This window comes from Melozone crissalis, unplaced genomic scaffold, assembly GCF_028551555.1.
Source record: "Melozone crissalis strain CALT ecotype California unplaced genomic scaffold, PUWL_Pcris_2 ptg000079l_1, whole genome shotgun sequence".
NCBI lineage: Eukaryota > Metazoa > Chordata > Aves > Passeriformes > Passerellidae > Melozone > Melozone crissalis.
Genome location: NW_026535856.1, coordinates 5,307,374 through 5,319,883, shown reverse-complemented (window position 1 = coordinate 5,319,883; position 12,510 = coordinate 5,307,374). Strand labels below are relative to the sequence as shown.

At 53.9% G+C, this 12,510-nt stretch overlaps 1 pseudogene and 1 gene segment (V, D, J or C); both read left to right on the top strand.

Annotated features, from left to right (window-relative positions):
- Positions 1 to 452: 452 nt before the first annotated feature.
- LOC128946332 (Ig heavy chain V region 6.96-like) lies at positions 453 to 860 on the top strand (the record flags this gene model as incomplete). The annotated part of the segment is given in 1 exon segment: positions 453 to 860. A coding segment is annotated over 1 exon segment (408 nt), but the record flags the coding sequence as incomplete, so codon positions are not given.
- Positions 861 to 2,116: 1,256 nt separating this feature from the next.
- On the top strand, positions 2,117 to 3,480 carry LOC128946331 (Ig heavy chain V region 6.96-like; annotated as a pseudogene).
- The last annotated feature ends 9,030 nt before the right edge of the window (positions 3,481 to 12,510 follow it).

The window sequence follows — 12,510 nt, the reverse complement described above, 5'->3', positions numbered from 1 at the left end:
AACTGACCCTGGACTGACGGCACGTATTAGATGGTTCCACGAGTGTTGCTGATGTAAGCGATGAATTCCAGCCCCTGCCTGGGTCTCTGTCGGACCCATTGTAGGGCAAAACTACCAAAACTGAACCTGGACACTCAGCACAGCAACGTCAGGGACCCCCCGGGGGGCTGGAGGTCCTCCCCGCACTCCAACAGGGCCACGGCCGCCCGGAGCCCTGCGGGACAAAGGGGAGATGGAGATGGGGAAAAAAATCAACCCAGATATTGATTCTTGCATGCAGATCCTGATACTGGCCCTAAATTTGGACACTTGGCCTCACCATCCTCATCCTGCAGCACCTGCCAATCCTCCCAGGTGGATCCCGCACACTTCTTCTGGCATGGCGGTGCCCACTTTGGGTACGCAGCCAATCCAGCTTCTTCTGCCCATCTCCCCTTTGTCCCGCAGGGCTCCAGGCGGCCGTGACCCTGCTGGAGAGCGGGGGGGAACTCCAGCCCCCCGGGGGTTCCCTGCGCCTCCTCTGCAGAGGGTCCGGGTTCACTTTTGGGGATTATGGAATGTACTGGATCCGCCAGAGACCCGGGCAGGCGCCTGAATTCATTGCTGGGATCAACGCTGATGGTGTCAACACCTTCTACGCGCTGTCAGTCAAGGGCCGGTTCACAATCTCCAGGGACAAAGGGCAGAGCTCGGTGACGCTGACCATGAACAGCCTCCAGGACGAGGATTCTGGATCCCATTTCTGTGCCAAGCATATTTCTAGTGGAAATGCTGACACTGCCGGTGCTTTTGGGCCTGTCCCCATCCCCGTGTCCTCAGCTGTCCCCAGACCTTTTTACCCTGTGATCACACCTGGCTAGCGTCAGCGAGCTCAGCCCGCTGTCCCTGGCCGTGGTGACCCTGCCCTTGACCGATGGAACGTTCCAGGTGAATCCACCCTTGGACCCATCTGCTTCTCTCAGCTTGGAGCCCTTGGCTCGAGATCAATTTCAACAGTTTCATCTCCCCTAACTTTCAGGTGTTTTTGGGTAAAAAAAAAAGGGTTTTTTCTCCAGAGCTCGCTGAGAGGATTCCAGCCCAGCCCCAAGGAGCAGCACCAGACACCGAGGCCGCTGAGGGAGAAGTGAAGCCCCAGGTGGGAGCGAGGGAGGGAGGGAGGAGAAGACGCCGTGATTTTGGGGTCCCCAGCCTCCCCCCACTTCCTCCCCGGCAGCTGTCGTGGCCCGGCCGGGGCAGGAAAGGAAACAGAAAGTTCCTGGTTTTGGTCATTGTGAACATCTGTGTTTGGCAGAGGGCAGCTCAGCCTCGGGGCGCTGCGGCAGAGCGCCGGCTGCACAAAAAGCTTTGTGTGCAAAGGGCGCTGGAGCGATCCCCGTTCCGCACTGGGACTGAGGGGAAGGGCCAGACTGGGGAGAAATGGGCATAATTGGGGGGAAACTTGGAATTGGGGAAGTGACGGTGGAGTTTGCGGGAAAATATCTGAGATGTGAGAAAAAGAGCCAGGATGTTGGGGAAGGATGAGAGAATTCTGAGATATGTGGGAAGAGAGAGGAGAGGGCTTGGGACCACAACCACCATCAACACCATGAGCAGCAGCACCACCACCACAACCACTGGAATAAAATTTGGCACAGAAATAAACGGCGGAATCCTCGTCCTTGAGGTTGTTCGTGGTCAGCGTCACCGAGCTCTGCCCGTTGTCCCTGGAGATTGTGAACCGGCCCTGCACCGATGAGGCGTATATGGTGCCACCATCACTCCAGATCGCTGCCACACATTCCAGCCCCTGCCCGGGTTTCTGGCGCATTCAGAACATGGGGTAACTCCCGACATCGAACCTGGACCCTCGGCAGAGGAGGCGCAGGGACCCCCCGGGGGGCTGGAGGTCCCCCCCGCACACCAGCAGGGTCACGGCCGCTCCCACATTCGTAAACCTTCACTGGTTTTACCCCAAATTCCCTTTGCCTGGCCTCAAATATCCAACAGAAATTTCCTGTATGGAAAAGTTCCCTAAACCCTACAATTAGCTGCAATCCATCCATAAATTAATTCGACAGCTCCACCTGACTTTTGCATCCCCTCATCCCCATCTCCCCTTTGTCCCGCAGGGCTCCGGGCGGCCGTGACCCTGCTGGAGTGGGGGGGAGGCCTCCAGGCCCCCGGAGGGTCCCTGCGCCTCCACTGCCGAGGGTCTGGGTTCAGTTTCGGGGGTTCCTCCAAGTACTGGATCCGCCAGAGACCCGGGCAGGGGCTGGAGTGGCTGGCGGGGATCAGTTTAGATGGTTCCAGCATCTACTACGCGCCATCGGTCAAGGGCCGGTTCAGGATCTCCAGGGACAACGGGCAGAGCTCGGTGACGCTGACCATGAAAAACCTCAAGGACGAGGATTCCGGATCCTATTTCTGCGCCAACTGTGTTGATGATCGTGCTGGTTGTGAGAATGTTGCCTGTAGTTTTGACCTCATCCCAATCACTTTTTCCCCCTTACCCCCATTCCCCAGACCCTTCCCCCAGTCCCCAGCCCCTGACCCCATTCCTGTCCCCGTGTCCCAGCCCTGAACTGGCTCTGCCCCAAATCTCCCCCATTTTCCCCACAGATTCCCAACTCACGGCCCCACCCCTTCACCCTTGGTGCCAATTTTTGTGCCAAACCCTCAGGATTCGGTGCCCCCAGGACAGGTTTAAAGCCAGGCGTGCGAATTTGGGGGTTCCCCAGAGGGATTTATCCCCGCCCGGGGGTCTCTGTCCCAATCCCCACCGGGACGGGGTTGTGGGGACCCCTCTGGAGCCGTTTGGTTTCCCACTATCGCTCTCCTCACCGGGCTGTTGCAATGGGGAGGTGCCGGCGGCTCACGGCCCCGGCAGCACACACAGAACTCAATGGCGCCGCTCACCGCAAGAGGTTTGTGGCCAATCAAACAAAGCAAAGGCAGATTGACACGGTGGGGCCGGATCTGGGACATCCCCGTCAGTTTTGGGGAATGTGGTCGGGACGTGGGGCCAAGAGCTGAGGTTTGGGGCCAGGAGCTGAGATTTGGGGCAGAGCCAGTTCAGAGCTGGGACACGGGGACAGGAATGGAGCCAGGGGCTGGGGATTGGTGAAGGGTCTGGGGAACGGGGACATGGGGGGACACAGGCATGTGAAAGGGGTCAAAACCATAAACAGCAGCTTGAGCATATTTTCCTTCTGGAGCTTTTCCACAGAAATAGGTGGCGGAATCCTCATCCTTGAGGTTGTTCATGGTCAGCGTCACCGAGCTCTGCCCGTTGCCCCTGGGGATCGTGAACCGGCCCTGCACCGAATCCCCATAGAAGGTGTCTCCATCGTAGTCAATGCTCGCAATCCATTCCAGCCCCTGTCCAGGCCTCTGGCGAACCCAAGTAAAACTGGTTTGTCCGAAATTGAACCCAGACCCTCGGCAGAGGAGGCGCAGGGATCCGCCGGGGAGCTTGTCCCGCAGAGCTCCAGGTGGTCGTGACCCTGCTGGAGTGTGGGCGGGGCCTCCAGCTCGCCGGGGGGTACCTGCGCCTCCTCTGCCGAGGGTCCGGGTTCAGTTTGGGCAGTTTTGGGAGGATGTGGATGCGCCAGAGACCTGGACAGACTCTGGAGTGGCTCGCGGGGATCGCCAGGAGTGGGAACACCTACTACAATCCATCCTTCAAGGGCCGGGTCACGATCTCCAGGGACAACGGGCAGAGCTCGGTGACGCTGACCATGAACAACCTCAAGGACGACGATTCCGGATCCTATTTCTGTGCAAACGTGCTACAAGTGGTTATGGTGCTGGTGCTGCTGCTTATAGTGACGATGGCTGTGGTGGATCCATCCCCATCTCAGTGTCTTCACCTGTCCCCAAACCCAGACCATTCCTTCAAATTGTCCCCCAAACCTCAGCCCTTGACCCTTTGTCCCAAATCTCCCCCATTTGCACCAATGGTCAGCACTGAACCCAAACCCTCCCCTGCTACTGCCTCAAAACTCAATCATTGGCCCCAAACCTTCACCCCTGGGCTCCAGTTCAGGCCTCCTCCAATCAGGGCCCGGGGAGCTGGGGGAGATTTGGGTGAAATGGGCAAAACTGGGGGAAAGCCGAGAGTTGGGGCAGCAGAGGCAGGGTGTGGAAGGAACAGGTGAAGATTTGAGTAACAGAGCCGGGAGTCAGGGAAAGATCTCTGGCGATTGTGGGTATGTGGGACTGCAATGGGCCTGGGGCTACTGCAGGAATTGTCAATACTAGCAGGACCAGCAGAACCATAAGCATTACTGCTACGTTTGGCGCAGAAATAAACGGCAGAATCCTTGTCCTTGAGGTTGTTCATGGTCAGCATCATCGAACTCTGCCCGTTGTCCCTGGAGATCCTGAACCGGCCCTGCACCGATGGCGCGTAGTATGTGTTGGCACCATTGTAGTAGATGCTTGCGACGTATTCCAAAGCCTGCCCGCGTCTCTGGCGCATCCAGAACATGGAGAAACTCACGAAATCAAACCCGGACCCTCGGCAGAGGAGGCACAGGGACCCCCCGGGGGGCTGGATGTCCCCCCCGCACTCCAGCAGGGTCACGGCCGCCCGGAGCCCTGCGGGACAAAGGGGAGATGGGGATGAGAAACCTGATTGGTTGAGAGTCCCCAAGTCATCCTGTCCAGTTGAAAAATTGTAAAGGATCCATTCTGGAGGGTGACCAGGATCAGGAAGAGAATGACAAAGGGTCCCAGTTCGGGGCCAAGAGTCAGGATTTGGGTCAAGGGTTGAGCTTTGGCCTCATGCCCATCTCCCCTTTTTCCCGCAGGGCTCCGGGTGGCCGTGACCCTGCTGGAGTGCGGGGGGCACCTCCAGCCCCCCGGGGGGTCCCTGACTTTGCTGTGCTGCGCCTCTGGGTTTGATTTTGGGAGTCAGTCCATAAGCTGGGTCCATCAGAGACCTGGGCAGGGGCTGGAGGGGCTCGCGGGGATCAGCACTGGTGGCAGCACATTCTATGCGCCATCGGTCAAGGGCCGGATCACGATCTCCAGGGACAACAAGCAGAGCTCAGTGACGCTGACCATGAACAACCGCAGGGACGAGGATTCCGGATCCTATTTCTGCACCAGATCTGCTGATGGCAGTTGAGGTAACAGTGCTGGCCATGGTGACAATGACAACAGAGCAGCCCTACTCCCTTGTTGAAGTCCCCACCCGTCCCCAGCCCCTGACCAGTGATCCCAAACTTGCTCTGCCTTGATCCCAGTTCTCATCTACTGACCCCCAACCATACCTCCAGACTTCGAATCTCCTCTGTGTGCCCAAAAACTTTATACTGAATGCGGATATTTCAGGCCAAGGTTTAAGGTTTGTTTGAACCTTGTAGCCAAAATCAGTGTGAGAATTTTGGGCAGAGCCACTCCAGGGTTGGGACACGGGGTCAGGGATTGGGGTTTTGGGAATGGGTGGGGACACAGAGATGAGATCAGGGTCAGTATCAACAACACCAAACCCAGTAAGAGTACCCGAACTCCCAGCAGCATGTTTCACACAGAAATAGGATCCGTAATCCTCGTCCTTGAGGTTGGTCATGGTCAGCGTCACCGAGCTCTGCCCGTGGTCCCTGGAGATCGCGACCCGGCCCTTGAACGATGGTGCGTAGAAGGTGCTGGAACCACCCTTGTTGACCACTCCAACCCCTTCCAGCCCCTGCCCGGGTCTCTGGTGGACCCAGCTCATGTCGACATTTCCAAAACTGAACTCGGACCCTCGGCAGAGGAGGCGCAGGGACCCCCCGGGGGGCTGGAGGTCCCCCCGCACTCCAGCAGGGTCACGGCCACCCAGAGCACTGCGGGACAAAGGGGAGATGGGGATGAGGCCAAAGCTCAACCCTTGACACAAATCCTGACTCTTGGCCCCAAATTGGGACCCTTGGAGTTCATCATCCTCTTCCCTGGTGGGTCCTGCCCCTTTTTTCAGCTGTCCAAACCCACTTGGAGGCCCTTGACCAATCAGACTTTTAATTTCCATCCTCTCCCCTTTTTCCCACAGGGCTCCGGGTGGCCGGGACCCTTCTGGAGTGCGGGGGGGGACCTCCAGCCCCCCGGGGGATCCCTGCGCCTTCTCTGCCGAGGGTCCAGGTTCAGTTTCAGGAGCTACGACATGAACTGGGTGCGCCAGAGACCTGGGCAGGGGCTTGAGAGGGTCGCGTGGATCAGCAACGATGGTGGAAACTCCACCTACGCGGATTCAGTCAAGGGCCGGTCACGATCTCCAGGGACAACGGGCAGAGCTTGGTGACGCTGACCATGAACAACCTCAAGGACGAGGATTCCGAATCCTATTTCTGCGCCAAATGTTACAGCAGTGGTTGTGGTCCTAATATTGATGCTGGTTATGATGACGATGCCAGTGGTGGCCCCTCCTCGATACTGTGCCCACAAACACCCCAAAACCCCACATTCTACCCCCAAATCTTTAGCTTTGGCCACAAATCTTGACCATTTTCCCCAATCTCCCCATCATTGTCTCACCCCACTCATTTCCATGGTGCTTTCATAATTTTAAATAATTCTCAAAGGTTCATCCCCAAAACCCTGCCCTTTGTGCCCCAGATCTCAGCGGGGTCTACTTGTGACCATTGGCTCCAAACTCAGCTGGTTCTGCCCCAAATCTCGGCTCTTGGCGCCACACCTCAGCTCTTGGCTCCAAGGCTCAATCAAGGCTCTCAACCCTGGGTTCAAATGGTCAAGATTTGGGAAAAATGGTCCAGATTTGGGTGTGTGGGCGTCAACAATGGTGTCAAGGGTAGGAGGGAAGGACCTGGGCAACAGGGATGGGGATGGGACCAAAATTAGAACCAGCCGGATGAGCCTCTGTACTGGTTTAGGGCAAATTTGTTAAAGAATCTGCAAAGGAGGGCCCCTCCAGGAAGCAAAACCCACACGGCCCCTCCGCCCAACCGGTTCGGGAAAAAATTCCTCGGACAGAAGTGGTAAGAACCTGTTTATTTGACTGGCACAGCACCCCCCGCACACAAAATGAACAATACCAGCTGACACCGCTCTGAGAAAGATGACAAAATCAGAAAGTCTCTTTCGGGGGTGGTTGCTCTGTTCTCAGTCCCTCCGGCGCTGGGCCAGCTGCTGCAGCCAAACCTTTGGTGTTCCCGGGTCCCAGTCCGGAGCAGGTTCGAGATGGTCACAGGAACAGGAGAGAAGAAACAGTCCGGGAAGGAATTTGGACTGTTTAGCTAAACTAGCTAATAAGCAGAAGCAAAAGTGAGAGCAGAAGCAAGAGCAGAAAAGCAAGCAAGCAAAAGCAACAAGCTGCCAACTAGAAGGGGAAAAGCAGCCCTATGTACTGCCTTGTCTCCGTGTCCCTGATAAGGGAAACCCAAACAAACTTCCACTTTTCAGAGCCAGTCTTAAAGGCACAGAACAGATGAATGGGGATACAAGCATCATAACGTCACCCCAGGACATTCCACCCGTTATCCCCATATCATCAACATACTACAACACATCATGCATTATTCATACAAAATTTCCATCTGTTTCCCCAAAATTACAAGCAATACCCATCATGCCTTCATCACATCCCCACACTGGACCACTGAATCCAGGCCCTATATTACAGAGCTGCAGGATTCCCCCTTTTCACTTTAGTAACTTTAAGCTCCATCTATCACTTGCTCAGACCTTCGACACTTACACATTTCCTTCTCCATCTTCCACTTGCCCAGACCTTCAACTCTTACACATTTCCTTCTATCTCATGTCTGTATGGTTTAATGTACAGACAATGGCAGTAACATCCAATGAACAGTGATATTGCACATCATTCTTACCCCACAATCAGATCTCCCTGAGGTACACATCGTGTTGTTCCATCTCTTTGCATTATCCACCACGTGCAACCTGGTCCCTGAGCAAAGACAACCCCACGAATGGGTTTGTCTCTACTCGAGGCAGAGTTGATCCACACAGTCTTCCCTAACAAACCTCTGATATGTACCACTGGGACTTTGTCTCCTTCTATTACATTCAGGGACTCAGACTGGGCAGGACCTGCTCGGCTGGTGGAACCTCGGGTGTTGACTAACCAGGTGGCCTTTGATAAATGCTGCTCCCAATTCTTGAAAGATCCCCCACCCAAGGCTTTCAACTGGGTTTTTAGTAGTCCATTGTACCTCTCCACTTTCCCTGCAGCTGGTGCATGGTAGGGGATATGGTACACCCACTCAATGCCATGTTCCCTAGCTCAGGTGTTGATAAGGCTGTTCTTGAAATGAGTCCCGTTGTCTGACTCGATCCTCTCAGGGGTGCCATGTCTCCACAGGACTTGCTTTTCCAGGCCCAGGATGGTGTTCCGGGCTGTGGCATGAGACACAGGGTAGGTTTCCAACCATCCAGTGGTGGTTTCCACCATGGTCAGCACGTAGCGCTTGCCCTGGCGTGTCTGGGGCAGTGTGTTGGAGTCAATCTGCCAGGCCTCCCCATACTTGTACTTGGACCACCACCCACCGTACCACAGAGGCTTCACTCGCTCGGCCTGCTTGATGGCAGCACACGTCTCACAGTCATGGATAACCTGAGAAATACTGTCCATGGTTAGATCCACCGCTCGGTCTCGTGCCCATTTATAGGTGGCATCTCTGCCCTGGTGGCCTGAGGCATCATGGGCCCATCTAGCTAGGAATAACTGTCCCTTATGTTCCCACTCTAGGTCTATGTTGGACACCCCTATCTTTGCAGCTTGGTCTACCTGCTCATTGTTCTGGTGCTCCTCATTGGCCCTATTCTTGGGTACATGGGCATCTACATGGCAGACTTTCACAGGTAGCCTCCCTACCCTGGTAGCAATGTCTTTCCACTCATCAGCAGCCCAAATTGGTTTTCGCTCTACGTTGCCAGTTGGCCTCTTTCCACCTCTCCAGCCATCCCCACAGAGCATTGGCTACCATCCAGGAATCAGTGTAGAGGCAGAGCTTTGGCCACTTCTCTCTCTCAGCAATGTCCAGGGCCAGTTGAACAGCTTTGAGTTCAGCAAGTTGGCTCGATCCACCTTCTCCTTCGGCAGCTTGTGCAACCTGTCCTGCGGGGCTCCATATGGCTGCTTTCCACTTCTGGTTCATCCCTACGATGCGACAGGAACCGTCGGTGAAAAGAGCGTAGCACAATTCCTCTGGGAAAACTTGGTTATATGGAGGAGCTTCTTCAGTCCATGTTGGACACCCCTATCTTTGCGGCTTGGTCCACCTGCTCATGGTTCTGCTGCTCCTCATTGGCCCTGCTCTTGGGGGCATGGGCATCTGCATGGCGGACTTTCGCAGGTGTCCTGGGGTGACGTGATGATGCTCATATCCCCATTCATCTGTTCTGTGCCTTTAAGAGCGGCTCTGAAGAGTGGAAGTTTTGTTTGGGTTTCTCTTATCAGGGACACAGAGACGAGCAGTACTTGGGGCTGTTTTTCACTTCTTGCTTTCAGCTTGCTGCTTTGCATGCTCCCTTTTCTGCTCTCGCTTTTGCTTCTGCTTATTAGCTAGTTCAGCTAAACAGTCCAAATTCCTTCCTGGACTGTTTCTCCTCTCCTGTTCCTGTGACCATCTCGAACTATTGAAGTGAAGGGAGAAGGACCATCCGATTGATGCATCGAACTCCGATTTATTGATCAATCAATCCCCTTAAATAACAGTGTTAACGAATTTCATGCGTATTCTGTAATCCAAGTTCATGATAGGCTGACAGAGAAAACTCTAACCACTCCTTTTGTTTTAGAATACCTACAATTGTTTATTAAAAACAGAACCAACGTTCCCACTGTGATATGAAGGGTTCCCAAAACTTCCACATCGGTTCCCAGGGTGCCAGCTTTTCCCAGAGCAGGTCTTCTGCTTGTTATGGGAAGACCGCCTGAGAACTTTATTGTTTATAAAGAGAGTCGAATTGTTTATAGAAATCAGAAGGCTGAGAACTGCGTTAGGAACTGCTTTACTTTTCCCTTTTACTTTTCTCTCAATCGTATCTCTCATGGCCTTTTTCTTTAAGCGATTCTTGAACTAAACTCTCCACATCGAACCTGCTCCGCACTGGGACCCGGGAACACCGAAGGTTCGGCTGCAGCAGCTGCCCCAGCGCCGGAGGGACTGAGAACAGAGCGACTACCCCCAGAAGAGACTTTCCAATTTTGTCATCTTTCTCAGAGCGGCGTTATTACAGCGAACCTGTTGAAGGTCTCCACGGCGAGAGAAAGACGAGAATCTTGTTTCTTGATCGGAAGGCTGGATTTATTGATATGTGATACATAATACATTATGACTGTACTAAAAAGAATAAAAAGGGAGGTTTGCAGATGCTTGCTAAGCTAAGAATAGCAAGAAAGAAAACATAACAAAGTTGTGTCCAGGGACTCTGTCCCCAGCTTGCTCCTGTGATTGGCCATTAATTATAAACACGGGAACATGAGCCAATCACAGGTGCATCCCATTGCATTTCACAGCAGCTGATAACAATTGTTTACATTCTCTTTCTGGGGGCCCTCAGCTTCCCAGAAAATGCAGAAATCTGAAAGAAAGGATTTCTGTGGAAAAGCGTCTGCGACACAGTGTCATCGGGTATTGTTCATTTTGTGTGCTGGGGGGTGCTGTGCCTGAAATAAACAGGTTCTTTCCACCTCTCTCCGAGGAATTTTTTCCCGCACCGGTTGGGCGGTGGGGCCGTGTGGGTTTTGCTTTCTGGAGGGGGGCCCTCATTTTCAGATTGTCCTGGGGTGACGTCACGATGCTCGTATCCCCATCCATCTGTTCTGTGCCTTCAAGAGCGGCTCTGAAGAGTGGAAGTTTTGTTTGGGTTTCTCTTATCAGGGACACAGAGACGAGCAGTACTTGCGGCTGTTTTCACTTCTTGCTTTCAGCTTGCTGCTTTGCTCGCCCCCTTTTCTGCTCTCGCTTCTGCTTCTGCTCATTAGCTGGTTCAGCTAAACAGTCCAAATCCCTTCCCGGACTGTTTCTCCTCTCCTGTTCCTGTGACCATCTCGAACCTGCTCCGCACTGGGACCTGGGAACACCGAAGGTTCGGCTGCAGCAGCTGGCCCAGCGCCGGAGGGACTGAGAACAGAGCGACCACCCCCGAAAGAGACTTTCTGATTTTGCCATCTTTCTCAGAGCGGTGTCATCGGGTATTGTTCATTTTGCTTGCGGGGGGGTGCTGCGCCTGAAATAAACAGGTTCTTTTCACCTCTCTCCAAGGAATTTTTTCCCGAACCGGTTGGGCGGAGGGGCCGTGTGGGTTTTGCTTTCTGGAGGGGCCCCCTCCTTTCAAGATCCTTTAACAAATCTGCCCTAAACCAGGACACCATGTCTCTGGCGTCTCTCCTGCTGCAAAGGTGACCACCATACCCTTGGGGCTTGGGACAGCGTCTCCCCGCCGTCGGCCGCGTCGGGGTTGCCAACTCGGGACTGGCTGGGGGTGCCTGAGAGGCTCCCAGAGGGACAGAGACACTGTAACAGAGACAGGTAAACTGAACAGCCCTGGGGTTTTGGAGGTCATCACAAATTGGCCCGAAGGTGAAAATTTTGGCGTCACAGATGGAGAACGAGACCGGCGACACGGACCGAAGAAGCTCCTCCGTATAACCAAGCTTTCCCGGAGGAAACGCGCTGCGCTCTTTTCACTGACGGTCGTTGGAATTTATAAGGTTAGAGGATTTTTAAGAAGTGGTTAAAGAAAGGTATGTGGGTTTTAGATTGGAGTTTTGTTAGCACTGCAGAAAAGTTTGTCATGCAAGCAAAACAGTTTCCCAAGCAGTAGACGTGACAAACAACAACAGGCCTCTGTAGAATTGGCTTTAAGATGGCAGCAAAGTTATTTCATATATATCTTCAGAAGGTTAGCATGAATAGAACTCTGTTCTTCGTCTCTTATGAACCAGTCTTTGTTTTAGCTACCATTACGTGTGTTTTATAAGATTAGATAGAATGCTCGTCAATATGTGTTTTCTCTGTGTGATTGGCTGAAAACGCAGACTGAGATGATTTCATGTGTTGCTGTATGAGCCCTCTTAGAGGAGACATTTTGGGGCGGATCAGTGAGCTGTTCATGTCTCCTTTTTGCGTTCTGAGACTGACGTGCTGGAAATAAGAGCAAAAATCTCTTCGCTGGTCCAGTTGCAATGTTATCCATACTAAATATTTCGCCGCGGCCTAGCGAGTTCCTTTTTAAGACGTGAGTTCCTGACACAATTGGACTTATAACTGCCCATCCCTCGACAACGGCTCCTGTCGCATCGTAGGGATGAACCGGAAGTGGAAAGCAGCCGTATGGAGCCCCGCAGGACAGGTTGCGCAAGCTGCCGAAGGAGAAGGTGGATGGAGCCAACTGGCTGAACTCAAAGCTGTTCAGCTGGCCCTGGACATTGCTGAGAGAGAGAAGTGGCCAAAGCTCTGCCTCTACACTGATTCCTGGATGGTAGCCAATGCTCTGTGGGGATGGCTGGAGAGGTGGAAAGAGGCAAACTGGCAATGTAGAGGGAAACCAATTTGGGCTGCT